The sequence below is a fragment of the Triticum aestivum genome, chromosome 1B, assembly GCF_018294505.1.
Source record: "Triticum aestivum cultivar Chinese Spring chromosome 1B, IWGSC CS RefSeq v2.1, whole genome shotgun sequence".
NCBI lineage: Eukaryota > Viridiplantae > Streptophyta > Magnoliopsida > Poales > Poaceae > Triticum > Triticum aestivum.
The window spans coordinates 231,890,791-231,918,788 of record NC_057795.1 but is presented as its reverse complement, the minus strand read 5'-3'; the positions used below and the strand labels follow the sequence as shown (position 1 = coordinate 231,918,788).

The 27,998-nt window shown below is 45.7% G+C and overlaps 1 protein-coding gene across 1 annotated transcript; it reads right to left on the bottom strand.

The window, feature by feature from the left end:
- Positions 1–922: 922 nt before the first annotated feature.
- On the bottom strand, positions 923–27,603 carry LOC123117317 (UTP:RNA uridylyltransferase 1). The gene is made up of 6 exons (XM_044538096.1): positions 26,165–27,603; positions 13,237–13,608; positions 12,708–12,931; positions 12,566–12,623; positions 1,982–2,178; positions 923–1,459 (listed from the first exon to the last, which is right to left on the bottom strand). Exons 1-6 carry the CDS (start codon positions 27,530–27,532, stop codon positions 1,192–1,194), a joined length of 2,487 nt encoding a protein of 828 aa, XP_044394031.1. The 5' UTR covers positions 27,533–27,603; the 3' UTR covers positions 923–1,191.
- Positions 27,604–27,998: the final 395 nt, after the last annotated feature.

The window sequence follows — 27,998 nt, the reverse complement described above, 5'->3', positions numbered from 1 at the left end:
CAGACTACCATTGTACATTTTTTGGGTAACCATCAAAGTGCATTGACGATATAATGTGGCTTTTTGTTGTGCATCCAGTAGACTATCGAATACCATGCATTTGAAACAAATGTTCAAGTTGTTTCAGTTTATAAACATGTAAAACCAAGAAGAAAGGTCAAATTAATATGACCCGTAAGAAACTTGACAATATTGTGCAATCTTCTCACAAATGTTCGATTATGCCGCTGCCTCCATACTGGAGTTATAGACCGCTAATACTTATGTCAACTCCATACATGTGTATTACTATGCTGATTCTCTTATTCTTTATATTTTACTACTTTTCGATCCCCAGAACAAATCTACATACATTACCAGATTTTGGTAATATCTGTTATAAATCTACCTTGAAGCATGCCAACATAGTGTACATTTTTTTTCTCCCGAAATTAATAGATTCTGCTTAAAAAGCAAGGTCAAATTAATTATTCTTCCATGATTAAAGAAAATGGATAACGGAAATAAATGACTCAATCAAGCAGTTAAACTTTAAGCTACTGGAACATGGTTTCTCATGTGACCATGGTTTGGTCGATTTCCATGGCATTATTTCCCCCTTTTGTGGTGGCAAATATAGCGTATATGATCCTTTTGGTAATACAGGGACGTGCTTTGGTTGGATGCCCAATATAGAAAGCAAATATGAGGCACTGTCATCTAAGAAAAATTAAAATGTGTGTTTGGATGGGGTGCAGGAGGGATCGAGAGCCGAACGCGTCATTGACAGAGGTGGAGATATGAAGAATGGGCAAAGAAGAAGAGTAGCATTGAGATACGATTGTTGTTAAACCATTAGAATAATAATATATGCTCCCGTTGCAACGCACGGGCATTTAACTAGTTAGAAAAGAAAAAGATCTAACGGTGGTTGAAAGGCAGATACACAGCCTAAGGTTCCTCTCAGCAGCAGACTTATTTTACTAATCTATATTCAGTCGTCTGGTCCAAACATCGCCTTGTACACGCAAAATAATTAATCAAGACTCTGGATCTGATGATAATAGACACCCTTATATAGCAGGTACACACTCCTACCTCCACATCTAGTTACTTTACAACTAAGCATCTATTGTACAGCTATGCACAACTAAGGTAAGCCATAACAAACATGTAAACAAAGGGGTTCCATGATACAGGTTTGTAGTATCATCATATTATAGCTCCCGCGGTACTAAGAATCCCTTCCTCGTCAAGGGTCCCAGATGGAGGACGTGGCACATATGGCTCAAAGAGCTTCACACTTGGGTTTGGATCATACTGCAATATATTGGCGGCTCGCTCAAATTCCTCTCGGAGGATCTTGATACTGAACTTGTCGACGACACGGCCAAGATCATGGGAGGTCTCGAATGGGTCCTCAATACAAATGAGATGCCTGTCATTTCCGACACGTCTTGTCCAGTCCTTCATGTGCTTACTGAAAGTGCCACATGTATGAAGATAAACAATTTCTCAAACTACTTCATGTTCCACTATGGAATAAGGAAAAACACAAGCTTCTTTGCTTCATTGATTGCATGTTCAACTCTTTCATGATTCACTAGTTGGTTTGACAAGAGAAGGTAATCCCTCTTTTGCAAGATGCAGGGCGCATTTTGATTGGTTAAAACAATGCTTTGACCAACCATTACTGTAGTATGTAATTTATTTCACATAGAATTGAAGCTATTAAATTCGCATTCAGAAGTACTTACGATGATTTGTATCACATAACAACATATTAAATGTTTTTGGTCAAAGCCTTGTCCTAATCAACAATAATACGTCCTACCTGTACATTTTGCAACGATGGGAATACCATACTAAATGTGACTAAAAATAAATGCTGCTGAACACAGTTCGGCATCATGAGATAAAGAAAGGGGCCAGGGAAGGAACAAAAGCTCAGCACCGATAAATGTGGGAATGGACGGGTGGTTGAGCAAGTATGCAACATTACCTAATGATCTTTCCCGTACGAATTGATATAACATCTTGTGTGTAATCATGCTGGTATGCCCAATAATGGAAGAAAGCCCAAAGCAGACTTGACAAAGTCTCATTGTTGTGAGCGCCATAGTTACTTAGCTTGTCCACTTGATCAAAATAAGCATAATGATTATCATCCACAGTGACATAACAAGTTGCCTCCATTTCCTGGTAGCATTGATAATGTAAATGAGAAAAAAAACATGTCACCATTGCAGAACAAACGGATAATGGTGCTACAACATAGTGCAAACAAAAAATACTACTAAAAAAAAAGGGCAGCCCGGTGCATGTAGCTCCCGCTTGCGCAGGGTCGGGGAAGGGTCCGACCACTTTGGGTCTATAGTACGCAGCCTTTCCCTACATTTCTGTAAGAGGCTGTTTCCAGGACTTGAACCCGTGACCTCATGGTCACAAGGCAGCAGCTTTACCACTGCGCCAAGGCTCCCCTTCAAAAAAAAATATATATACTACTCCATTCCATAATTCTTCTTGTGGTTTTAGTTTGAACTAAAACCACGACAAGAATTATGGAACTGAGGTAGTAGTAGTTAACAAGGCTCAGTATCATAGTTCCTGTGCTCAGGAAAGAACCCTTGAGCTATTTTGATCGACAGATAAAGGAGTAATGATGGGAAGGGAAATGCAAATTTCTTTCCATCCTTTTTAAACTGGAGTGTTCATTCTTCTTGACCATTAACCATATGGAGATAATATCAATATTTTAAAATACTGCAGCTTAAGTTCACCTTCGAAATTTGGATAAATGAGACTATATTAACAACGCCAAACAACAAGAAAAATATCAACTTTCAGCAAGCAATTAAGCCAAAAGAACAATAATCCAGCAAGACAATTTCTTAGATCAAACAAAGTTGGCTTTTGAATGAACCAGTTATTAGCCCTTCACGAAGAGAATAGCATTAGCATGGAATGGTGGAACATATAAGAGGTTGGAGATTCCTAGGCGGTAGGAGCACCGGTGAGGTTGTGAATTACCCAATTGTTTGTAAAGGTTTGGAGGCCGTCTCAAGGTCTACCGCGAGTGGTTGGACATCGCCCTCATTGTGTAGGAAGGTTTTGTGGTTTCGCACCTCTCCAACAGTGACTAGCTTCCCTCCAAGGAAGTAAATGGATACATATTCATCCCCGTGTGTCTTCGGTTATCTCTACCTAACACTGATTTCGTTTATCACTTCGGTCCCTTGACCTCACAAGCATCAGAACATAGGTTGTTACTCACCGTTGCTATCCCGCGCACACCTATAGGTCCACTCGATTCTCTCAGCTGTAGCAACCAGACTTGAGGCAATCCTGCAGGGTGTTCATAACCAAGTCTAGTTTCCAGTGCCTTTTAACTATAACTGAGAGAGCTTTGCTCATCTTATCTCCCCTAGTGGGATCAAGGCCTCCTATCTAACTAGGAAAGATTGCTGGCTACCCGCCATTCTGGAGGCCTTCGCGCGATGGGATGAATTGAACCGTTCGATATTTTCACTATTGAACGGTTTAACTGCCTTACGATCCCTACGCCGTTAAAATTTCAAATCCTTCGACGACGCATGTGCAGCATCCAGGGGCTGATGACGGGTGGGCTCCTTATACGTGGTCTCCAGAAAATAAGATGGGTTTTTTCGGCTCTTGGTACGCGAAGAATGGGACGTGCGGGGTGGGTGGTAAAAACCTAGCGCAGCGCCTCTCCCCTCCCCCCTTTCCCATCCCTCCTCGCGTAGCAGCCGCCTCGTCTCCCTGCCACATCGCCGCCGTCGTCATTGCCGCTCCACCTCCTTTCCTCCACGCCCTCCCCTGCGAGCCTGGTACGTACGGAGCCCAGCCGCCGTCGCCATCATCCACTCACCTCTCCAGTTTCTATCCTCGTCTCCTCCCTTGCGACCGTGATAGGGCCTCGAGCCATGTGGCGTCGCCGGCGGTGACGGCAAACGGAACAGAGCGGCGGTGGCTGGTGCTGCGCATCGTTATCTCTTCCTCAAATCAGCAGCACCAACGAGCACACCATAGACGACTACAGGATCACCCCTCGGCATCCACCGGGCCCAGATTAACGCCAGTGGTGTCGCCCTTTTGGTGTGGTGAGTTTTCTCGTGCATTCTTCTTGCCTCACTCGTTTTGCAGCTGGTAGCCATCACTAAAAAAGGGTGTCTATATTTAAGATATTTGACTTGAGGTGGGGTTCTCTTACTGTATTGATTCCAGTCAGAATGTTTTGGCTATTGTGGCATGTCAATTGTTACCTATGTTGAGAGCCTTAAGCCTTGGTTCCTTCATACTGAAATACTCCCTCCGTCCCAAAATGTTGGACATTTTTTGACACTATGATAGCATCAAAAAATGTCTTATATTTTGAGAAGGAGGGTATAGATTACATTCCACTGTCTTGATTTTCAGAATGAGAGTAAGTAGCAAGACCAGATGCTCATGTTTCAGAATTTTCTCCATTGCACACCCTCCCATCTGAAATATTGGTCTTACCGATTTGATGTTGGTTCACATGCAGGTTCAGAGAGTAGTCCATGTATGATAATATATATAGCATTTAAATGGCTCCAATTCAAATAATTTTGTGTTAATTCAAAAATCCAAAAATGACCTAGAAATATGTGCATCATTTTTGGCAGAGGTTTTCACCTTTATCAAAAATCATGAACTTTTCTGAAGGGCATTTTGGGCTCATTGAAAAAAATATTTGAACCTATTAGATTTAATTGCTAGGGTTTACTCAATCCCCATTTCAAGTTTAAAAGAAATTTAAACATGATGCAACAAAGAATAACTAGCCTAGGCGAGGTCAGCCATGAGGTGGGGAAGCATGTACGACGCCCAGATCACCAATTACTAGCCAGTCCTTTACTGCATGTCATAAAAGCACAACAAGCAAATTACGAGCAAGCATAGCTCGTCTTGAACTATGGTAATAGTACTGCCATATGTAGTAATTAATCAATTAGTTTTACTATGGAATAAACTAATGGACTAGGATAGTAAAAATATAGTGACTTGTAGTAATTTAAGACCAAGTATTACCATGAGGTGGAAATGGTGGGCTGGGACATGGTAAGGTGATTAATTTTAGTGGTTTGAACGTGGTTTAGACAGCCGGAGCGTACGATAAGTTATTCTGCGCTCGGGCTTAGATTAGCGTATGAGACATGTGGGGTAACTACCACCGGGTGGTAGGATGGATTTTCCCTGTAGTATATAACAATGATTAGGTAGTATATATACAAATTTTTAGGTAGTATGTACCATTTTTTGAGTATGCTCTTTTTTACGTACAAATATGTACGTATTTCACAAATAGAACAAAAACTATGGGCTCATATGCAATTTTTTCATGTAACTTGTTTTGAAATATCTTAGATATAATATATAAACATATTTAAAATAATAAAATAGTATATATAGTACCACATGCTAGTATATGAGACATGTGGGGTAACTACCACCGGGTGGTAGGATGGATTTTCCCTATATATATATATATATATATATATATATAATATATATATATATATATATAAATATATATATATAAATATATATATATAGGACAAATTTTTCCTACCACCGGGTGTAGTTACTCCCACTTTTTTTTGATACGTTCTAGGTAGTATCTATCATATTGGAGAGTATGTACACGTAGTATGTAGTATATAAAAATGTTTAGGTAGTATATATACTACTTTTTTGGTAGTATGTATCATATTTTGTGCATACTCTATTTCGCGTACAAATATGTACGTATTTCATAAATACAATAAAACCATGAGCTCACTTGCAATTTTTTCATATAACTCACTTTGGAGTATCTTAGATGTAGTATATAAACATACTAAAAATAATAAAATAGAGTATATACTACCACATGGTAGTATATGAGAAATGGGTGTAGCTACACCCGGTAGTAGGATGCATTTTCCCTATATATATATATATATATATATATATCCTAAGCCCCATCAACCTATTTCTCTTGATATTATAATAAAGACATCACATGGTTTTAATTCCAGGATTATTTCTTATGATCCTATTTCTCTTGCTATTCTAAGTACTCGCTACTTCTAATCTGAAGCCTATTTATTTTATTCATTGTTACAAATCAGGAAATAGTTGCAGCGGCATTTGTAATTTGTTGTTGTTGTTAGTGTTTATTTCAATGGACTTGTTTCTATTTCTCTTCACTTTCTTATGCTATTTCCTACTCTGTGGAATAATCATTTCTTTTGAACGGTGACTGTCACTTGGCTGGGCTCTGGCCCATGCTGGTGAGTATATTTTATGTGCCGCATGCCACAAATCTGCTACACCTGTTGGATCCCACTACCAATGCTCAGACCCCAAGTGCTCTTCTATGGAAGGAGATTCGCCAACGATCGAGCTTCAGGACAAACACCACAGAGAGTGAGTTCGGTATATGGCATAATCATAGGAAACCTCTCATATAATTTTTCATTGTAATCTCCTCTGCCTGTTTTTGCCCACGTTGATTAATGCTAATTATTTTGCCTATCGTGTACCCAAGTGCTTATGAGAGCTGGATAGATAATCCATGCTGATTTATTTAGCTGTGGCATGTATGGCAGTTGCACCAGGCTGACAATTAGTTCTCGACAAGGTAATTTACCTCTCCCCCTTTATATAGCATGGATATATGTGGTGGCGGTTCCCTACCATTACTAGAGCGAGGACTATGTAGATGTATTTTTGTGTGCTTGCCAATCTCCCGTAATGGAAGTAATAACCAGATAGTTAGAGGAAGACCTTCGGATGTAGATAACGTAGTCATTGCATTGTGTTTCTTTGTAACCTATTTGCTACGGTATGTCTGGTTGCTGGGCGGCTCTATCTCCAGAGACCTCCAGATGTAGAAGACCCAATCATTGCATTCTGTTTCATTGTAACCTATTTGCTACGGATTCTACCTCGACATTCTTACATGTCAATTACCACGTTTAACATCCAGCTTTCCCATTTTGTCAACTGAGTTGCATTGGTCGAGTAAATAGTATCCAATGCACCATAAATGTCATACTTCAGTGTGATGTAACCTAACACATTGATGAGTAGTTATTAGTAAGCTACAAGCTACCTTTGGTCTCACTTCTTTTTTCACTTATAGTTGGTCTGTTTCAGGTTTCTATTACTCCCTCCGTTCACTTTTGTAAGGCGCGGAGCGAAATCGTGTGCACACTTGCTCGCTCACGCACAAAAAGGATGTTTTCCATTTTTACCCCCGTGTCGGCCGAGGACACGGTAGCGAAACATCCGCATCCCTTCCCTCACACACTCGCCCGCATCCCTCCCTCTCTCACGCTCGCCCGCATCGCCGGCGCCGACGTCCTCTCCCTCGCACCTCTCTCGCCCGCGCCGCCTCTCCCCGAGCTCCTCGCTCGCCCGCGTCGTCGGCACCCTCTCCCTCGCGTGCGTCGCCGGCGCTCTCCAACACCAGCTCCATTGTTAAAAATGCGATTTTTCCCCCTCCGGCCCTCCGATCTGCAGTGGCGGTCCTCGATCTGCTGCGGCGACTATCAAGACGGCACGACGGAGCTGCTACTGCCTGTCGCCTGCCCAGAGCTTCTGCTGCTGGTTGCCTGCCCGGAGCTGCTGCTGTAGGTCGTCTGCCTGGATATGCTGCTTCAGGCGATGCCCACATCGCCGTCTCCATCCCGCTCCTCTTCCTCCTCCTCGTTGGTTACTTTACCACCTCAGCATCAACGGCGGGGGGCTGGGAGGGGGAGGGGTGGATGGGCCCTTCTTCAAGGCCTACAACCATCACAGAGCAGAGCAGGAAGCTCGTCTCCGAGGTGAGGATTTACTGTAGCCGCTTCAGTTAAATGCATCTGGTTCATCCTCTGTACTCTGGAGTAGTCTGTATTCTGCTCTTCTCACCTCACCTTCAGTTAAATGCATCTGGTCAGTGGTATAATTCAGAGCATCAGATTCACAAGCATGATGGATGGAGGGATCTCTCAAATGGTGTGGCTCGTAGTACTACAACGGCAGTGACATGCCGGCCTCCCACACGCGCATAGCATGCACTGATCGACACCTACAATCGAGTTGTGACCAACTGTACAACTGTACATGCATACATGATATATACAGTACCATGAGTAGATAAGCATGCATGATATGTGCAACAAATTTAGAGGAAACGCATGCCAATCATGATACTCCATCAAAATTAAGTTTGGAGTATGAGGTCTGGGACTACCATGCTTGCAATTGGGCCAACGATTTGCTGCTATTGCTATTGAGGATCTGCTGCCGTTGCTTCTGTTGAGGGCCAGTGATTTGCTACTGTCGATGTTGAGGATCTGCTGCTGTTGCTTCTATTGAGGGCCAATGATCTGTTGTTGTTTCTTCTGTTGAGGATCTGCTATCGAAGGGAAGGAGCTACAGTTGAGGATCTGCTACTGTTGCCAGGGGACAAGCCGGCAAGGAGCACCGAGCCTGGAGGTGGTCACGCATGAGAGGAGCTCCTGATCTTCTCCCCTGGCCCCCGGCGAGCTGGACCTTCTGGCGACACGGGGAAGAAGGGAGGTGGTTCTGGGCGAGCTTAAGCTTGCCGGCGAAGTGTTGCTGGGGCCGGCGGCCGGCGAGGTGCCCTCCTGGGGCCGGCAGCGAGGTTCCTGGATGAGCAGGAAGCTGGGCAGGGAGGAGGAGATCCTGGGCGGAGGAGAATCTGGGCGAGGTGGGAAGGGAGGAGATCCTGGCGAGGAGAATCTGGGCGAGGTGGGCAGGGAGAAGCTGGGCGGCGAGGTGGGCAGGGAGAAGCTGGGCGGCGAGGTGTGCGGCGACGCACTTGGCGAAGCGATCCCGATGGTTTTTGAATTTCAAATTGATCGAAGGGTATTGTTGTCCATTAGCGATTTTTGGGGGCTGTCGGAAATCTCCTTCCGCGCCTTACAAAAGTGAACGGAGGGAGTATTTCCTTTGTAACTTTGCTCGAATGATTATGAGCCACACCATTTGGCTTGCATCCTTGGTGACGTGACGAGATAGTTGAGCATGGGACTTTCCCTCAAACCATGGCAGCATATATGCCCCTTGGGCTATGCAATAGAGATAAGTTGAAACCTTTCTTTCTCACACCTATAACAAGCATGATGTCTTTAGTTGTGCTCACTTCACATACTCATATGCCATGAAACCTTTCTTTCTCACACCTTATGATAAGCATGATGACAACACTTGTTGGGTGAACCACCACATGCATGATGGACACCGTGTTCATGCTTACCACCTTTGTGTTTCCAAGTTTATGTTCCGTTTGCTCATTTCAAAGGAATCAGAAGGCGATGCCGTCATGAGACATGTTGCCCGCGAGAAGACATACATTATACTTGCCAACAAGTGTTTTGGGAACCTTCCTAAGGTGAACTCATTCCCTTTGCACCACATCTTGATATGAGCTTCATGAATGGGCTACACTTTCATGCTGTTTGCAAGATGCATCTCGTGGATGGAGGAGCGACCTTGGAGAGTGGCCACATAGAACATCAAGATGATGGTGGGTACATGGTGATTGACAAGTTCCACTCTTGTGACGACTCCAATCTAGGATCTTTCAAGGGGGGGGGGGGGGGGGGGGGGGGGGGGATGGTGCAAAGCACCCTAGGGTTATCACCTTGGCTTTGGATCTGTACCCAAGGGACAAGCGCATCACATATACTAAGGTGAATTCCATCCTTTATGTGTGTCTACTTCGTTCTCTCATGGATGGTATACTAATTGACCCTCCGACCCTTTACACATTTATGTTTGGGCTGAGCGCCACACGTATCAGGGAGGAGTGCAAGCATAATGCCTCTCCTACCACATAGCCAAAATCTATGAGAGTGTTTGAGTGTTGAGGAGACTATCTTTTGAAGACAAGAGCAAGGAGTTCATCATCAAGAACATCTATTACCTTTTGGAGAGTGGTGTCTCCTATATAGGTTAGGTGTCACTTGGGAGCCTCCAAACTTGCGGAGTTGAACCAAGGAGTTTGTAAGAGCAAGGAGATCGCCTACTTCGTGAAGATCTACCCAAGTGAGGCTAGTCCTTCGTGGGCATAAGCCATGATTGCATAGACAAGGATGCTTCTTCGTGGACCCTTGTGGGCGGAGCCCTCCGTGGACTCACGCGGCCATTACCCTCCATGGGTTCAAGTCTCCAACGTGGATGTACGACAGCACCACCTACCGGAACCACGAGAAAAATCACCGTGTCTTCATTGCGTTTGACTATCTCCAAACCCCTCCTTTACGTTCATGTGCAAAGTCTTTACTTTCCGCTGCCACCATATTTAACTCATCGGTTGTCCTTAAGGCCCTTGGCTCGGATTTTGACAATTATGTGCACCTGCCCGCGATAGGGACCCGTGGCGGCATTCTGTTGGCCTGGACGAGTAGAGAGGTGACCATCACCATTCCTCTTTTCACCACCAACGCCTTGTCTGCTAAGGTATCTACCCCATCCGGCGCTGGCACGCCGTGGTGGATCACCGTGGTCTATGGACCGCAGCATGACGACGCCAAGGTAGCCTTCTTGCAATAGCTACACGACATCCGCGATGAATGCCCGGGCCGTGGATGCTTTGCGGCGACTTCAACCTTATATACCGCGGTCGACACGCTTGGCCACCTTTTGTGCCGCGCCACCGAGCTGGGCATCCTACAACAGCTTCACCCCCGGCGACCAATCCCCGCCATCTCGCTATATGCAGACGATGTGATCCTATTCTGCCACCCCTCGCGGGGCGCAATCCTAGCAGTGAAGGGTATCCTACAGCTCTTTGGACAGCTCTTTGGACGTGCCTCGAGCCTCCAGGTGAACTACCTAAAGAGCTCGGCCACCCTTATTCGCTGCGATGCCGACGAAGCTGCGCCTGTCATCAACTTACTTGGCTGCCCCATTGTGGACTTGCCTATCACCTACCTTGGCATCCCGTTGACGATCAAGTGCCCCTTCGCAGCTCAGCTTCAGCCCGTGGTCGACAAAACCGCTGGCATGCTCCCTGGGTGGAAGGCACGGCTCATGAACAAGGTCAACCATCTCGCGTTCATAAAGGTCATGCTCAGCGCAATCCCTATCAATCAGCTATTGGTGGTAGTGCCTACGAAGAGGATTATCAAGGTGCTTGAAAAAATCCAAAGAGGAATTCTCTAGGCTGGACGTGCAGAAGCCAATGGTGGCAACTGCCACATTAATTGGCGGCGCGTCTCACAATCGATCTCGCTTGGAGGACTCGGCGTCCACGACCTCGAGCGCACCGGCCTCGTGCTCCGCACGCGTTGGCTATGGCTAAGCCGCACCAACAGCACCAGAGATTGGAGTGGTCTTGACATGTAGTTTTCCGCCGACGAGTGCGCCTTCTTCTTCGCTTCCACCACCTTGCAGATCGGCAACGGCCAACAGGCCATGTTCTGGGAGGACCGCCAGATTGGAGGTCGTCCGGTCCATGAGATCGCGCCACTGCTATACTCCTACACCCCCAAACTGTGGACGGCCTTCAGGCTAACCACTGGGCCTGGGCGCATGCTCCTACATCCCCAAACAGCGGACGGCCTTCAAGCTAACCACTGGGCCTAGGCGCACAACATCAAGGGCACCATTGGCATCCAGGAAATCAGTAACCTGGAGCTATGGCACATGATCGAGCATACGACGCTCTCCGTCGAGCCGGATTGCCTCCTCTGGAAGTGGAGCTCGAAGGGCACCTACACCGCGAAGTCTGCCCACCTCGCCACGCTCCACGGCTCCACCACCTGCGAGCCTGGAAGCTTACATGGAAGTGCTGGGCACCGCCGCATGTCCGGTTCTTCCATTGGCTCGCCCATCTTGATCGGTGTTGGACAGCTGACCGCCTCGCCCGCCGCGGCCTGCAGCACCGCGCGCGCTGCACACTTGGCGACCAGGCGCCGGAGACCATCCAACATCTCCCGCCTGCCCCTTCTCTCGGCAAGTATAGTTCGAGGCACTAAACTGGTTGAGGATACCCTGCAACCCGCCCTACAGCGAGTCATCGATCAACTCCTGGTGGCTCTCAACGTGGCAGCTCATGCCCAAGCCGATGCACAAGGGCCTCGCCTCCTCGACCCTGCTCATATCCAGGATGCTTTGGAAGAACCGTTACGATTGTGTCTTCGACAGAGTTCGCCCCTCAGTTGCTGCACTGATGACTAAGATCAAGGACGAGGAGGCCCTCTGGCCAGAGCCGGAGCGCTAGGGCTTAGAGCTCTCACCGCCCAGACCTGGGATGTTCATTGATTTCGCGCCTTCGCATGGTATGTTTGCCTCCTATAGGAGGATTGTAACTCAAACCCCTTCCTTTTCAATGAAATATAACGCACAAGTCTTTTGCATTTTCTCGAGAAAAACAGTTCTTTCTAAAGTTATTCTCGACTACTGGAAAGTGTCACAAATCTAGTTGTGCAATAACAATAAACACAATGGGGCCCTGGAAGCGCAAAGTACTTTTTGCAGATGTAGGCAGTACACATATTAGTATGTAACCAAACGCGAGTATACAACAGTTGACTCCATATACCTGTAGACACGGGAGTATTCTGCGCAGCTGTAGGAGGTGGATACACATTATTACATAGCTGAATGTGAAGAAAAGAATTCAGATCATGATCATGTGAAGACAATATAACAATTTTTGAAATCATCAGAAATGGACAACTTACGAATAACTAGATAGTGTTCCTTGGTATGTTTCATTTACACGACGAGATTTAGCCCAATGCTTCACAATGAAAGCTAATTGCCGTAACCTTTGATCTATTTGTGCATAGTCTCTGAGAAGTTTTGTGTTAACAACTGCTAAAAGATTGTTGACACATATATCACAGGAAAGGCCTGTATCCAGATCCATAAGCTTCACTATTGGGACCCTTGCTCGAGTTAATGCCTGCAAAATTTGATTGAAGTAAATCAGAAGTTTGGCAAAAAAGATCAAATTATATACACAAACTGAAGAGGTCCTCGAAAATGAAAATTGACTGGATATAATGAATACAAATATATGATCAATAGCTAATATACAGAGACCATCCATGAGATTGTTGTATGCATAATTCATAATGGCCAAACGATATGTAAAGCAAATTACATGCTTAATGATACTGCAAGTTGATCAGAACATTATTCATATTTTCGTCAACTCAAAATATCTCTGATCCATCATAATACAACATGAGGATATGCTTATCTCGCCTGAATATTCTGGAGATTGCCAGCTTGAAGGATGTCCGCTAATTTCAGTATAATATCAACCTTGCTCATTTCCTTGTCATCAATAGAGAGACAAAGATCAATATCACTATTTGAGAAACCAAACGAATTAGCACACGATCCATAGAGGTAGAGTTTTGAATTTGGCCATTCCTTGTTTATTAGTCTGCTCAGAGCTATTACCAACTGATTCTGCTTTGCAATTTCCTCTTCTGAGGGCACCAATGAGTCAAAGATTGACAAGAAATTAGGTGTAAATTGATCTATATCATACCGACATGCCCTGACTCTCCTCTGAAATCTTACTCGTTGACTTGATACATGATGTCCTCTAGAAGAGTCTGATCTGAAGTCCTGCAAGATATAAAAGCATAACTCAAGGGTTTATCTCAAACTTTGTAAAAAATCAATTCTGAATCCTTTGGCAACTGGCAAGTTCTTGACAACATAACTGGGAAAACAGCTACAAATAACAATTCGCTCATAATTGAAGTAAAAATAACAGAAGGACGATTGCTTGTCTACTCTTCTGCACATTGTTCGCCTCCCAGGTACTAACTTCAAATAATAGGTTACAACAAGTGGCTTTTGTGTTGTGCAAACTGACGTAAGTAGCTAGGCGCTCCTTTGTTTGTGTTGTAAGCATCGTTTTAGATCTTCGATCCTAGCACTGTGCCAAAAATCTTGTAACAATTTGCCTCCTGGTATTAGTGTGATACTGGTATATCGTGTATCTTTCACCCACACATATTCAAATCAGATACATCTGAACAATGTACATGTGCCATTCATTAGGGTTTGAGCATCACAGTATGAGTATGAACTTGATCTCAGCTCTACCAAAGCTCAAAAAGATAGACTAGAGCTCAACTTTAATTGAACTCGTTAATAGGTGTATCTCTATGTACATTAACTTGTCTATTTGATGAGGACAGACATCCCTACCACTGTTACACACATAGCCCCTACTGCTACACAAGGTAGACCAATTACTAGAGCCCACGCACGACAATTAAATTATTAGGTACTTCCGTTTCTTGGAACTACTTCTAATGTTCATGAGAATATGATGCTGCCTAAATTAGATACTTTTGTTTTGCTTAAGAATGAAGGGCCTAGCATGGACAAGAAGGATGAACATTCGAGTATGATCAAGCATGGAGATGAAGGCGTACGCAGGGAACAAGAATGGAGCTTCTAGTGGTGGTTACAAGACTTTGAAGCTTCCATGATGATATACAAGGAATTGGACGAAATAAACAAGATGCCACTTCGTCCAAGTCCTCATATGTCATCATGGAAGCATGTAATTTCGAAATACCATAATGTAGGCTGTTTTTAGAGTCTGTATGGGTAGGGGAAACGACTTAGGATGGAGTTTAGTCCCACCTTCCCAAGGGAGGATGAAATTCCCCCTCTGTCCCCCCTATAAATACAGCCCTTAAGGCGTCATTTAGACTGGGGTTTTGTTTAGTTAAAAGTTAGCCATAGTTACAACGTACCGTACTTCGTTCGTGTCCAACGACCAGACAAAACCGCTTACGGAACGCCAACTTTCATCAATAAGCTTTCATCTTTATTGCAATGTCCATATTGCAAATCTTAGTTCTTGCTTGTTCTTTGATTGCTTGCAAGGATTAAAGTCAGGTTGATCGTGCTCCGACATGGTCAATAACCTCTTTTAGTTGGTTTAGTGATTGCTAAGGACCAACGTCGTCGCACGTTGTAGTTGGATCGTCAAAGTCAGCTCCACCAAAATCAATAGCTACTATCTCATCGAAAGATTAGAACACCCTTGCGCCTATTAGGTGGTATCACTATTAAATACATGGGCTTGGCTCAACTGAGCTTTGGAACTGATAGTGGTATACGCGTATTTGTTCATCCATGATCCTATATGATACACAGTTAAGTTCGATCACGTTCAATCTCAGTCCAAACTCGTGAAGTTTAACCATGCACCCTCATAGTTTGTCAACCTAGCTTCCTTTGTATCATAAAACTTGATAGTTAGTTTTCTTACACAATACATGCATATAGAAAAGTAGATGAATAAACAAATCGAATAGAAACTATTAGTTAAGTATCTTCCCCATTATAACCTGGTAGTTAGTTTTCTTAGATAACACTCAGTTATTAAGGAAAGATTAATCTTGTTAATCCTATTGCAAAAAACGGAGAGACAAAGAATTGTAGTCAATTAATCTACTCCCTCCATCACATAATATAAGAGTGGTTTTCAATAGGGGAAGCATATCTTGGTAGACAAGACATGTGGGAGGTGTTAAGGAGTATTAGTATTGGTCTAGGAGTCCGTATTAGTCTATTTCCTTCCTTGTACGCCAAGTCTTGTTTAATATGCTTCCCCCATCAAGCACGTAACACACCATACAATGACCTAAAGTCCTAAACCCAAACCCATGTTACTGACTTCCCAAACCCGACTTGATTTGAATATAATATCAATCTATGGAAGGACCTAAGTTCATTTTTGTGGATACAAGCCGATTTAGTGTAGTAATCAAGAAACGGTTTTAGAATGTGAAGAACAGCTTTAGAGTGTGAAGTGCACAAAACTTCACATTTACATGAGCCTTTCTGTATGGTACGCATGTAATAGTTTCTTCACTACATGTCATTCCTTCGTTTATTTAAAAACGTAGTCAGCTAGGTGTATCCATAACAATTGTATTCACCATGAAGGCCCTTCAATCTCCACAGCTGAATGATGAAATTACAACCCAAAAAAGAGTTGGACAGTGGTATTAACTTGTGACCTAACTTGTGACCTGTGACAAGATGGTCCATAGTGGGTTTATCTCTATTATTAAAGCTCAACTCGTACGTTGTTTCGTCCCCTCATCCCACCCCCATCACACAACATCCTGCTCCCACCGATTTTTTTTAAAACCAATACTCCTCCACCCATTTCCTGTTTCTTTTACTCGATCCCAGTTTTATCTTTTTCATCACGTCGTGCCCTAAGCACCCTGCCTCTCTCGCTCAAACTAATCTAATCCCCGAACTCCACTCACTCCATCTCTCTGGCATGGCGGGGTGTGCAGGTGAAGTTGTTCTGTTCTTCGGCTTGAGAAATGCCATAGCGTCACCAAAGTCTTTCACCTTTTGTGGCAGACTACAAAGTGTTAATTTGGCAAGTAGAATGCAGAACGTGTCACATGATCAAGTACCTAACTTACAATGTTTGTATGCATCGCAGTTTAAACTGTTCATACCTCGAACTGGAACTGATGTTTGCACTTTGATTATTTCCGTGGTGAATTGTAGCTGGCATTCCTACTGTTCTAAACGATATCCTACAGTGCTGGGGCAGCGGCAATGCCGGCTGGACCGTGCAGCCAATGGTATCATTTCATATTTCAATGGTATCGAATTAAATACATGGCTCGACTTCCCGACATTCCAATGGTATCTTTCATATTTCGAATCAGTTCTTATTTGTGATCTGTTTCATACTTCTAACTAGTACCATCTGTTTTTGGATTACAACAACCGATCTATGTCATAGTCCTTGTGATATTTTCTCAGGAAAATGGACGTACTGTTTTCAAGTCAAGTTACATGATTCAGTTTAGTCATCTTTGAATATTTGATGATTTTCGGAACCTCTTTGAAGTTAGCATGGCTTCTGTGTTCACACCTTCTGAACTGTTGTATTGTTTGCATATAGCCAAACACTGAAAAGCATTTGTATTTGTACCAGATAATTTGCACTGACACATGGGGATTGGGCAGCACAATTTGTTGCACCCTAATGACAAACGGAGTTACATGTGCCCAAAAGAAAGCATACAATGTTGAATATTTACTTGTGTGGTTTGGAGCATGAGAAGATAAAACCAAACATACTTGTTATGTTGATGTGTATTTATCTTCTTTTTTTAAAAAAAATGCACGACAGTGGGAGAGGCTCCCACTGACTTTGTATTACTCACAAGGAACCAGTTACAACATTGTTACAAGTGGGTTGTAAGCCCCCCCCCCCGGCCATGTAATCTAGGGTTCCACCTAAACAGTGGTTGCAAGCTTGGTATATAAGTGTCTAGGGAAGGACGCAGGTCCTCCTTACAATTGTGAACCAACAAGGCCAAAAGATCTTTGAACCTAGCCAACCACGAACCGAGAGAGCGTGGAATCCCCCTGAAGTGTACGTTATTTCTCTCCTTCCACAGGCTCCAAGCGGCCAGTAAGAAAATGTCCATAAACAAAGGCCGCCGCCAACTCTCCCTGCCAGCATGCAGCAGAGTGAGCCTATTCCCAGAGCTTGGCCAGAGCATGCCAACTTTGTCCCAGCATTGTTGACTAAACGGGCAATTGAAGAAGAGATGCTCAACCGTTTCCTCAGGAGGGCTCTGACAGAGCATGCATGTGTAATTGTTCCCAGCCACGACAAAATGCCGGCGTTTCAGCATATTCCTGGTATTTAGTCGATCAACCAACAGCAGCCAACCAAACATTTTAAACTTAATCAGGCTCTTAGCCTTCCACAACCAGCCAAAGGCCATATCAGCAACCGTTTCTCTGAAGCAGTGATCATAGTATCTCTTGGATGAGAAAGTCCCACCAAGGTTGCAAACCCAGGTATCGTTGCAATCTCTGTCAAGAAGTACATGCATGGATCCTTGCTGGATTTCGCTGACCTCCTCTCTAGCTTGTGTGGAAAGCAGCAGGTGGAAGATCAAGCTTGGGTCCGTAGCAGTGAGTATATTAACCACGGGCTCGTCTTCATTCAAGCAGAAAGAGAAAGCTCTGGGGAAGATCTCCATTAGCGGGGCGTCACGATCATCGAACCATGCATCTTTCCAGAACAGGGAGGAGCCATTGCCCAGAGTGACCTTGGTGACCCCACGGAACACATCACTGAGCTGCATTACGTCGCGCCACCAAAAAGAGCCAACCGGTTCTACCGCATGTGGAATTCTGCCCGTATAATAGGTATCCCAGATCAAAGTCACCCAGGGGACATCGTGGCGGTTATAAAACTTAAACGGGTGTTTCAGAAGGAGGGCTACATTCTGGGTTTTGATATCGATGACTCCAAGCCCCCCTTTGCTTTTGGGCCTACAGACCAATTCCCAGGCAGCAAGGGATTTATTTTTGACACCATCATCAGAGTTCTTCGCCCAAAGACAGTATCTGCGCAGCTTGTCAAGGTGCTCAATCACTTTTGGGTGAAGCTTAATCGTGCACATGGCATAGATTAACATCGAGGTGACTGCAGAATTGACCAAAGTGAGCTTGGCCCCCGATGACATCAAGGCCAGAGCCGTGGACATTTTCCTTTCCACCCTATGCACCAACGGCATGAGCTCTAGCAACGTCGGCCTGGTCGTGCCCATGGGGAGGCCAAGATATGTGAACGGCATTGAGCCAACCGAGCAGCCGAAGATATGTGCCAAGTCCAGCGCGCGCTGCGGATCAAGGTTAATGGGAATAAGTGTGGACTTGTGAAAATTGATTTTCAAACCGACCGATGCTGCATAATCCTCTAGGATTGTTTTCATGCGGGCAGCTTGATTAGGGCAGGCTAGCATCACCAGAATGGTGTCGTCCGCGTACTGCACCACCGGATAATCCCCGTCGCGATTGCATGGGATAGGTAGTTCAATCAATCCACGAGCAAAAGCGTCGTTGACTGCGGCTTGGAGAAGATCAGCAGCGAGGACAAAAATCAGTGGAGAGAGGGGGTCACCTTCCCGCACCCCGCATTTACACTGAAATTTTCTGCCAGGAACCCCATTTAGTAGGACAGAAGACACACCAGATCCAAAAATAGTTTCCATCCAAACCAGCCACTTGTCATCAAAACCCATGTGTCTCATGATCTCCATCATTGGGGCATGTTCTATGGTGTCAAAGGCTTTGGCGAAGTCAAGTTTGAGCAGCATAATCTCATGCGACGACCTCTGGCATTGGTGGATGTATTCAAACGACCAAGCAAGGCAGTCTTGGATGGTTCTACCCTTGATGAAACCGTATTGGTTCCTATGGATGATCTTCAAGATAACTTTCTGCAAACGGTTGGCCAAGATTTTGGTGACAATTTTCAGACAGCAATTCAGCAGGGTTATAGGCCTGTAATCATTGGCAGTTTCAGGAGATCAGGTCATTGGTATCAGGGTAATAAACCCCTCACTAATGTTGGTGATATCAAGGTTGCCCTCATGGAAATCCTGACACATTCTATAGAAATCCTCTTTAATGATCGGCCAGCAACTCTTGACAAAACATCCATTAAATCCATCAGGGCCCGGGGCTCGATCGGTCGGCATTTCTTTTATCACCGCATCAATCTCCTCCTTAGAGAATGGCAAGGACAACTCATCAAGACCAGGGATTCGTCTAATGATCCGGGGGAGGTTGAAACGCATGGTAGTAGGTTTGGAAGAGCCCAAACGTTCCTTATATGTTTTGTACAAAACCCCTTCTTTACCGATGTGATCACTGACAACCACGTCCCCGTCCCGTAAGTTAGCGATCGAGTTTTGTCTAAACCTCTCAGTCGCAAGGGATTGAAAAAGTTTAGTATTTTCATCCGCAAACCTGAAATATCTGACAGTGCATTGTTTCCTCCAATAGTCATTCTGATATTTCAACAGCATATTTAGATGCAATTTCAAGATGCGTCTGGAAAAAAAATTCCTGTATGAATAGTGCCTGTTTATCCTCGAGGTTATCCAGCTGCACGAGAGCTTCATTACTGTTTTGGATCATGATTTTCAGCTTGGAGATACCACGGCTCCAACTCTTAAGATCATATCGCAGGTTTTTCATCTTTTTGCAGATAAGTGCAGCAGAGTTTGGAGCGTGACACGGTTTGGACCAGGAATGTGCGACCACATCAGAGAAGCCCTCATGCTTGATCCAGTAGTTTTCAAACCGGAAGAGCTTGGACTTGGGGATTTTTGACTCAATGCTCACCACACAAGGGACGTGATCAGAAACTGGCTTGCCAAGAGGTAAGACCATCGTGTTTGGGAAAGCGGTGGTCCAATTAGACGACGAGAAGAACCAGTCGAGCTGTTCAAGCAAGGGATCATCTTGCATGTTACTCCAAGTAAACGATCGGCCCTTGACAGGTAGCTCCATCAGAGATTGAGCACGGATGAATTCATTGAACAGGAGCATATCAGCAGCATCTCCACCAGTTGTTTTGTTTCTATTAGCCGGGGAGCGAATGAAATTGAAATCCGCCAATATCAACCAATTTTCATTGCTAGGTATATTGAGATCAAACAACCAAGAACTAAAATCCACCCGACGTTGTCCAGAACAAGGACCATAAACATTGACTAAATTCCAGGCTTCATTCGATTGAGTGGAAACAAAAGAAACACCCACAGCAAAGGATTCAATCAACCACGGCGAGCCCACAAACAGAGAGCTATTCCAAACTGTGAGAATTCCACCCGAAGCACCCATGGACGGAGCAAACGCAAACTTATCAAAGCGTTTAGGACAGAAAGTTTTAATAAAAGCTAGATCAAACGATTCACGCTTAGTTTCTTGGATGCATAAGACCGAACAACCTCTAGTATCAATCGCATTTCTAAGAGCCAAAAGTTTACTGTCAGAGTTTATGCCTCTGACATTCCACGACAACACGTTCCAAGATTTATTCATGATGGCCGAGGAGCTCAGTCTTCAGTAGAAGGTGCCATCTGCTGGCCATCCAGCAGCTTCTCCACAGAAAGCTCATCAGGAGCGATCCCGCAGCGGCCACCCACCTGTTGGATTTCTTCAATGGAGGTAGGAGGTGGGCACGAAGCAGAGGCCACCTGTGCAGGAGCAGCAGCCATAGAAATGGCCATAACAGAGGGCAAAGCACAAGCTCTCACCTTCGATTTTGTCTGCTTGGTGTCAGTAGCCTAGTTGACCTTGAAGCCATCGTACTTGGTTGACCTGGTGCTCCTTCTGACCGTAGTGGTGTCGAGTGGCACACTGGCCTTGCGCGAACTGGTGACCGCAAAGAGGGACGAAGAGGCAAGCGTCTGGAGAGCAATTCCATGAGCAAGCACAGTATCCACTGACTGAGATTCAGGATTAGAAAACAAATTCGCCGTGATGGCCTTAAGTCCAGGGGATCGAGCAGCCAATATCCACTCCTCATCGAGCACATTAGCTATGCCAGGCACGTCCTCATGCAGCAAGTTGCATGGAATAATGCTGGCACCCATCTGAAAGTTAACGCCAAAGAGCACAGAGAGGAAATCCGGTTCAGGCAGCATATTGGACAACCACACAGCGCAGACAGAGCTCAGGTTGTTTTGAATGACCCTGAAGGGGTTGAGAGGGAGCATGACAGTCTCCTGTGCATGCCCGCCACCCATTCTCCTGAAGCTGTTCTTGCTCATGTGCAGGGGGATTCCAAGCAGCTTCATTCAGCGCCTCCTGTGCAGCCATCTCATCGATCCTGGCCTGCTGCATAACAGTATAGAACGGGAGCTCATACGGATGCAGGGATGCATTAAGGAGGGGAGGAGCTTCCTCAGTGCCAACCAAACCAGGGATGGTGTTTCTGCCATTAAGCACATAGACTGGGACTGACCAAGAACGGCCAAGTCCAGGCAGCAGACCCACTCGAGTAACCAACAGGCTGTGTGGAACTTCAGCAACATCTTTAATATGACATTTAACAAGAACACGGGCTTTATTCTGTCCGGGGCGCGGCCAGACCAGTAATTTGCCAAAGTTAGAAACAGCCTTATGAATGTAATGCTCAGTCTGATAATCCATAGGGAAAACAAGAAGCATGATCCAGACTTCATATTCAAAGGCAGGCATGCGCATATTAAGACCTTCATCATGCAGAACTAAAGAGAAGGTGGAATCATCAGTCAGGGCATGCGGCCCCTCTCTAATCTGCATCTCTGCTCTCCATATCCGCAAAAAACACATACCCGATACCAAGCGGATAAATGAAATCATCAAGTAACTCAATACTCCAGATCAGCAACGATACTGCGGCAAACTTCAGCCAGCCAAAACTCCTTCTAATGATCAGGAACGGGGGGATCGACGGAGACGATGGCATACCTATCATGGTTGAGCGGAGGATCATCCACCACCATGACATGGCGCTGAACGCGGTGAGTTGGGCCTCTGTCGAAGGTCGATCCCACCGGAGGAAAGTCGAATGGGCGCACCGGGAAGTTCAACATAGCAGCAGTCCGTCGGCAAAGATCAGGGGCAGGATCCACCGGCGGCGAGGAGTCGATGGTGGTTTTTGGTGGAGGTGGCAATGGTGGCGTGCTCGAGGGAGGCGCCTCTGCAGTCGATTGGTGATTCTGGCAGGCGGAATTGACTACACGAGGCGGAGGGAGTCGTATCAACAAGCAATGGGAGGAGGCCACGTTCGATGGGCGTGAGATATTCTGTTTCCGAACCCAAACCTTGTGTACCTGCGTATCCCGAATAGTACGGGCCATATCAACATCCGCAGGATTATCTGCCATAGAAGATAGCGGAATTTTCCTAGCTAGGATCTCATCAGAAGCAGTTGCATGCAATCTAATATGTGTCCAACGCACTTTAGGCAACCGGCAGCAAAGGTTGGGCCTATGGGCCCTATGGCCTAGGTGATGACAAAGAGGGCATCGACGAAGCCCAGGGCAGTTGGTGGTCCGGTGTCCAGCAGATGAGCAGCCCAAGCACGTCAATGTCGGTGTAGAGGCGGCCCATTATGCATGGCTCATGACGTGACCGGAACGGATCAGCTGGCTGTAGTGAATCAGAAGAACAACACAAACAATTTCCGGACTCATCCCCACACCTTTGACAAAAGATACCAGTGCAAATTGAAGGTGAATGACCAAACCTATCACAACGAGAGAGTGCTTAAGCCGTTCATAAATATATTCCTTAGTAGGTATACTAGAGACATCCACCATTAACTTGACAGAATCGTCATCATATCCAGCTTGCCAACCATCAAGAATATGAAAAAGTGTTTCATCAGGAATATCATCCCACAAACCTTGGAAGAATCGATGCCCACGGAAGGATGTCAGCGTGACATGAGATCCGGTCAGATTCGGTATATTGATGCCCACAATACGGAAAGGATAAGGCTGTTCCTGAGAATCCGGCCCCGGTAAACTTCCAAGAGAAATCTCCGGTGGGGGGTCGGCGCCAGAATGTGTCACCGTCGGCGAGGGGAACAGCCCAATTTATGAAAAAACGTGAGCGATGAAGGATCAATACCATCTTTGGATGAAAGCCAATTGGATTTAATTGCCGGACCAGGCGAAGATGCCAGTCCCTTGAGCTCAGTATCCGCATGCCAACCAACAATCGAAGGCCTACAATGTGCACCTCGGTGAAGATGGAAATGACATATGAAGTCCGGCCAGATGCGATCTCGTAGGCCAAAAATAAAATGTCCCACTCGATTGGAAGCCACCGAGAACCGAAAACGACGATCACCCAGCCGTAACACATTGAAACCATCACTGAGGCCTCCAATACAGGATTGTAAGGCCAATCCCACTGATTCAACCGAGAGAGGAAATGAAGCCGAGGAGAAAGAAACTTCAAGGAAGAACTCCTTGGAGTTAGGGTTGGGGACGAAATGGACCGTAGATCCAAAAACGTTTACGCACCTGATCCTCGACCCTGAGGCCGGGGGAGAAATCCCAATGGAGGAGGCCGTCCATTGGGGGCGTCGGGAGGGGCAACTAGGGCCGAAGGCCGAAGTCGCCATGGGGAGGTGGGGAGGTGGGAGTCGCCATCGGTATAGCGATCGTTAGCAGAGACCACCTGGGTATTCCCTTGTATGTCTGTCCTTATCTTCTTGACTCCATAATATGAGTTACTACCTCTACAGGATTATGATCTCCACATATACTCTACATCTTGATGATCTAACCACCCATTACTTATTGTAGACCAGGTAAGAAATTACTTATAAGTCGTGGGCTTGGTCTGTTTCATGAATTCAACTTTACAAATTTGTGGAGATTATTTCACTCCCTGTTTATCAAAAAGTCCTAGACTTTGTTATTTGAAATCTATCATAAGGTGATGAGCAATGACCAGTACTTGATCAGTAATCTCACCTTTTAGAGTTTGTTGTTTACAGTTCATGCTATCAAAACCCATAAGATCAACAACAACAAAGCCTTTAGTCCCAAACAAGTTGGGGTAGGCTAGAGGTGAAACCCATAAGATCTCGCAACCAACTCATGGTTCTGACACATGGATAGCAAGCTTCCATGCACCCCTGTCAATGGCTAGTTCTCTGGTGATACTCTAGTCCTTCAGATCCCTCTTTACGGACTCCTCCCATGTCAAGTTCGGTCTACCCCAACCTTTCTTGACATTATCGGCACGCTTTAGCCGTCCGCTATGAACTGGCGCTTCTCGGGCCTGCGCTGAATATGCCCAAACCATCTCAGACGATGTTGGACAAACTTCTCTTCAATCGGCAGTACCCAACTCTATCTCGTATATCATCATTCCTTGGTCCTTGTGTGGCCACACATCCATCTCAACATGGGCATCTCCGCCACACCTAACTGTTGAACATGTCGCCGTTTAGTCGACCAACACTCAGCACCATACAACATTGCGGATCGAACCGTCGTCCCATAGAACTTGCCTTTTAGCTTTTGTGGCACTCGCTTGTCACAAAGAATGCCAGAAGCTTGGCGCCACTTCATCCATCCGGCTTTGATTCGATTATTCACATCTTCATCAATATCCCCATCCTTCTACAGCATAGACTCCAAATATCTAAAGGTGTTCTTCTGAGGCACCACCTGCCCATCAAGACTAACCTCCTTCTCAACCAGCTCACTAGGATAAAACAATTTGATGCACTTGAGAGGTACTCCCTCCTTTCAAATATGGAAGGACTCCTCACATTTTGAGCCTAACTTTGACTAACAACCATGAGTTATATGCCACAAAAAGTATACCATTGGATTTGGATTCGAAAGAAGTTTCCAACAGTATAACTTTTATGGCATAAAAATCAAATTTTGTTAGTCAAATTCATGGTAAAAGTTAGGCTCAAAATTCAAGGGTGGTATAAGAGCATGGCTAATAAGGCCCTTTCCAGTGCTCCACAACCCTGTGCAGTAGGCATAAAATCTGATGTGACAAGTTAATTAAGATGAGAAGAGTAGTATGGTGGCCCCAGGAAGAAACGGTGCTAAGCACATGTGCCAACACAATTTACAGACTACAACTAATTAAATGAAGGAAGCTTAGCAACAAAAAGCTAAGCACAAATGTATTTGGGAGTTTAGTTGCTAAGCTCTTTCATGCACCTGGCACCTCATCTCATAGTTAAAAAAGGCGCGCCTAAGCGAGCGCCTAAGTGCGCCTAGGCTCCAGGCGATAGCAAAACGCCTAGCGCATAACTGCGCTTAATCTGCGCAAAATTGTGCATAAGCATGTGCTTTGGTTAGAAAAGCACAAGGAGGTGGCAAAACGCACAATTAACTCCTAGGGCTTTTTTGAACTATGCCTCATCTAAGCACCTATGCATTGGAAGAGGCCTAATATAGCCGCCAAGTCACCATGAACTTTTACATGCATTGGTGAGTTTTCTCTTAATACTTGCATGCAATGATTTAATGTGCCTCGAAATCTGAACAGATGATGGGGAGCAATAAAAATGGGACTAACAAAACAGAAAAACAAAAATATTGAGATAGGCCCCTCTAAACCGGAAGCGAGGGAGTACTTGCTCTAATTAACAGCTACATCTGTTGGCTATGGGAGAATCAACTTAATCAGGCATTAAAATGCAACACAATGAAATAGCTGCACTTAGTATTAATGAAAGCTACTCCCTCCGTTCCACAATTATGCCGTGGATCACGACAATAATTTTGGAACGGAGGGAGTACATCTTAAGCTGCCTGGAAAATATTCAATTTACCTTACTCCTTGAGCCACTGTTCCGCACCACCATGCCCTTGGCCTCATCATTTCCCTCAATCACCACAGTATCCATGAACTGCTCAATTATAGAATCTTCCTCCTTGCTGTCAGCATCCTCTTCCTCTTTCTTTGCAGCAAATCTAACCTCACTGTTCTGGCACGATACCTTGAAATTCCTTGCATCCACTACAACCCGCCCGTGCACTCCACGTTCAAAACCTACTTCCCCAAATCCAACCTCCAAGCCAGTTGATTCTGCCAGGAACTTCTTACCTCTATCCCCCCTAACATCCATGTCAACTGAACTGCTAGAAGGTGCTGTCACCTGGTGTTTTTCCTTCATTGGCATCTTACCTAACATCTCAAGCACAATCCCAGCAGAAAGATTCAGCGAGGCATGGCCCTGCCACCTCTGATCACGCTGTGAAATGTCTGCCAAGCAGGGCTCTTGCTGCCGCTGACCTTTGTGTGGTATTCTGGCACCTGTGGATGGATGGATATGATGTTCTCCAATGAGTGTCCTGCCACCTGCAAATTGAAGTATATGCTGATCCCCATGCGGTATCCTTTCAGTAATTCCATGGGCATTTGCACTTGCATTTGCATCAGGTGGCGTCCTTGATAATATGTGATCATGTTGTTGCTGCTGCTGCTCCCTGTACATCATTACAGCAGCTGGACCATGGCTACCTATGATCAATGATGTGTTGCGCTCTTCATGGGGCAGTCTGCCGAGTACTCCCTGGCCACCTGTGAAAGTTGGCATCTCCTGGATTTCAGTATTATGTGTTCTACCGAAGCCCTCTGGGTGGTGATAGTTTGGCTCCCTTTGCTGCTCCCTGTTCTGCTGCATTGCACCAAAAACATCATGCACCTCACGACCGGTAGCCGAATGCCACGCCGTGGCAAACTTAGGAGGCGACGGCTTGCCAAATCCAGGAGGCGGCGCCCCTGACCTTGGCTTCTCCGGCCTGTTCCTCGAGACAACATCCACGGATCGGAATCCGCCTCCTCCACGTTCCGCGTAAGGATCCAACGGCTGCGCGATGCGAGGATCGGAGGACCCGAGCTGCGGTTGAGGAGAGGAGGAGGAGCGCCACGCAAAGCCCCCCACGTGCACATACGGTGGGGAGGAAAACATGGGGCCGACGGCGGCGACGGCGGGGTCGACGAAGAAGTTGTTCGGCTTGGCGAGGGGCTGCGAGGGGTTTTGCTGATGTTGCGGGCGTGGAGAAGAGTTTTGGAGGAGACGGAGGAGGAGGCCACCGTCGAGGGATGCCGACGCCGAGTGCTCAAGCTTAGGGTCGGACGGGGAGGTTGACGGACGGGGCGCGCGGCCGCCGCCGCCCGAAGAGGCGTCGGCCATTGGGAAAGGTGGGGGAGGGGTTGGTGCGCCCCGATGTCTTTCCTGGGTTGTTGTTAGGGCATCTTCAACAGCGTGCATCCGGCTTGTTAAAACGCTCTCAAGACACTTTACGCCCTCCATCACCGGTCACTAAATGTTCGTAGATAGGTCTATATATCCGAATTTCGGTTTTTTTTTCTCGAGAGTACGTCAATGGCGTGTGATAATTTTACAAAAATGTGTGGGCGTTAGCCAACTCGTCCACACGCTTTCATCACCATCCAGCGCCTTTTGCACGAATCTTGGCATAAAAAGGCTGATTTTGTGTGCCACGTAGGACAAGGTGTGTGTGTGGTGTGTGACATAGTTCGCCCACACATTCAATTTGCCACACGGAGGGACCGGTGTGTGGACGTTTAGCAGTTCACCCACACACCAGTTTTCAGTCATGCATAAGGGCTGATGTGTGGGCGTTTGCCATCTCGCC